The sequence below is a fragment of the Thecamonas trahens genome (genome assembly GCF_000142905.1).
Source record: "Thecamonas trahens ATCC 50062 unplaced genomic scaffold supercont1.32, whole genome shotgun sequence".
NCBI classification, from domain to species: domain Eukaryota; order Apusomonadida; family Apusomonadidae; genus Thecamonas; species Thecamonas trahens.
Window position 1 is genome coordinate 97,671 of NW_013657648.1, and position 1,838 is coordinate 99,508.

General features: G+C 70.0%; 1 protein-coding gene across 1 annotated transcript; it reads left to right on the plus strand.

The window, feature by feature from the left end:
* Positions 1-26: 26 nt before the first annotated feature.
* AMSG_06984 (uncharacterized protein) lies at positions 27-1,810 on the plus strand (the record flags this gene model as incomplete). Its single annotated transcript, XM_013901024.1, has 2 exons — positions 27-71; positions 101-1,810. 2 exons carry the CDS (start codon positions 27-29, stop codon positions 1,808-1,810), a joined length of 1,755 nt encoding a protein of 584 aa, XP_013756478.1.
* Positions 1,811-1,838: the final 28 nt, after the last annotated feature.

Consider the following 1,838-nt stretch of genomic DNA (forward strand, 5'->3'; position numbering starts at 1 on the left):
TCTCGCCCTCGCCGCTCCGCCTCCGCATGCTGCCGACGCTCCCGCCGCCGAACACGCTGGTGCGTCAGTTCGTCGCGCGCTCGCGGCCCCGCTTGGTGAGCTCATTGCCGTCGACGTGGCGCTAGGCGAGCTCAGCGTCGCCCGGGGCACCTGCCGTCGGTTCGAGGCACTCCACGCGAGCCGCATGCAGGCAGTCGCGGTCGCGCTGGCAGCCTCGCTCACCGCCGCACTGCAGGCTGAGCTCGAGGCCGCCGGGTTCGTGGCGTTTGAGGCCATCACGGCCGCGGACTTGCGTGGCGAGCCTGGATCGAGCCTCGCCCAAGTCGACGCGCTCCTTGCCGAGGCCGTCGCGCTGCAGGACTTGGTGTCCGGCGTTCCGCCACTTGCCGCCGCGCTCGGCCTCGGGCCGGATGCGCCGCGCGGCGAGCTTGCCGTCCGCTGGCTCGCGCACCCGCTCAAGATTCGGTTCCACCGCCACTTTCTGGCGCCTGGCTCGGCCACAAACCGGCCGGACAAGCCCGAGTGGATGTACGCCCATGTGGCCAAGTGGCTCCGCAAGCACGCGCTCGTTGCCGTCTTTCGCGTCGGCGCCGTGCTTGCGCCCGACGCGCCCGACGGCGTCGCCGCCTTGCAGGCTACTTTTGCTTCGGTCGTCCTCGAGTGGGTCGCCTTCAAGGTCAACGCCGAGCTCGAGGCCTCGTGGGCCTCGCCAGGCTTCCTCCTTGCCCACGCCATCTCCGAGACGCTGGCGTTTGACGAGAGCCTCGACGCGCTGCTCCACACTCCCGCCGCCGCAGACATCCACATCCTCCCATGCTTCTACGCCCACGAGCGCCGGGTCGAGGCGTGGCTGGCGCTCGAGCGCGACGCTGCCCACGCCGAGCTTGACGCGCTCCTGGCTGGAAGCGACGTGGCGCAGGCGCGGGGCGTTATCGGCCTCACCAGCGCCCTCCTCGACCGGCTGTACGGCGTCCCGGGCTGCCGTGCCTTTCAGCGCGGCATGGTGGAGCTTGTTGCCCACATCGCCTCCCGCTACCTCCGCGTCCTTGTTGCCGAGCTCCGTGGCATGATTGGCTCATCGTCACTGGCGCCGGCGCAGTGGTCGCGGGCGGCGACGGTGCTCAACTCGATGAAGACCGTCCGCGACGCGCTTGCTGCCGAGGATGACGCTCTCCGCGCGCTGAGCCTGGCCGCGGCACTCGCCGACGGCGCGGCCGCCGACTCGCTCTTTGGCTCTATTGTCGACGCCTACGCACTCGCCGCCGACTCACAGATCGATTCCCTTGCTGAGAACGTCGAACACACGTTTCACGTCTACACCTCCGGCTACCGCCACGCCGCTGCCGATGAGGCCTCGCTGCGGCTTGCGCCGGGCCTCTCGGCGCTCCGCGGCGTGCTCGGCCTTGTCGAGCCAGTCCTCGCCTCGCCACTCTTCGAGACCTTTTGCGCCACTGTCGGCGTCCGTCTCGCCCGCTACCTCCTCAAGCATGTTGTGCGCAAGCCGAAGAAGCGCTATACCGCCGCCACCGGCGCAACCCTCGCCGCCGACATGCGATCGGTTGTCCTCCTCGTCCGTCGCGAGTTCCCCGAGTCACGTCGCGTCGGCGTCGTCTTTGCCCCGCTTCTGCAGACCGTCGATCTCCTTGCCCTCCCGCCCGCCGACCTCGCCGAGCTCCGCCAACAGGCCGAAGCCGTCCGCCTCCTCGGCCTCCCCGCCAAAGCCCGGGCCTTTCTCGAGGTCAACGCCGCCGACGCCATCGGCAGCATCGACGATCTCTTCCGTCTCCTCGAACTCCGTGGCGACGTGTAGCTCCCCCCCCCCCCCCTCTCTCTCTCTC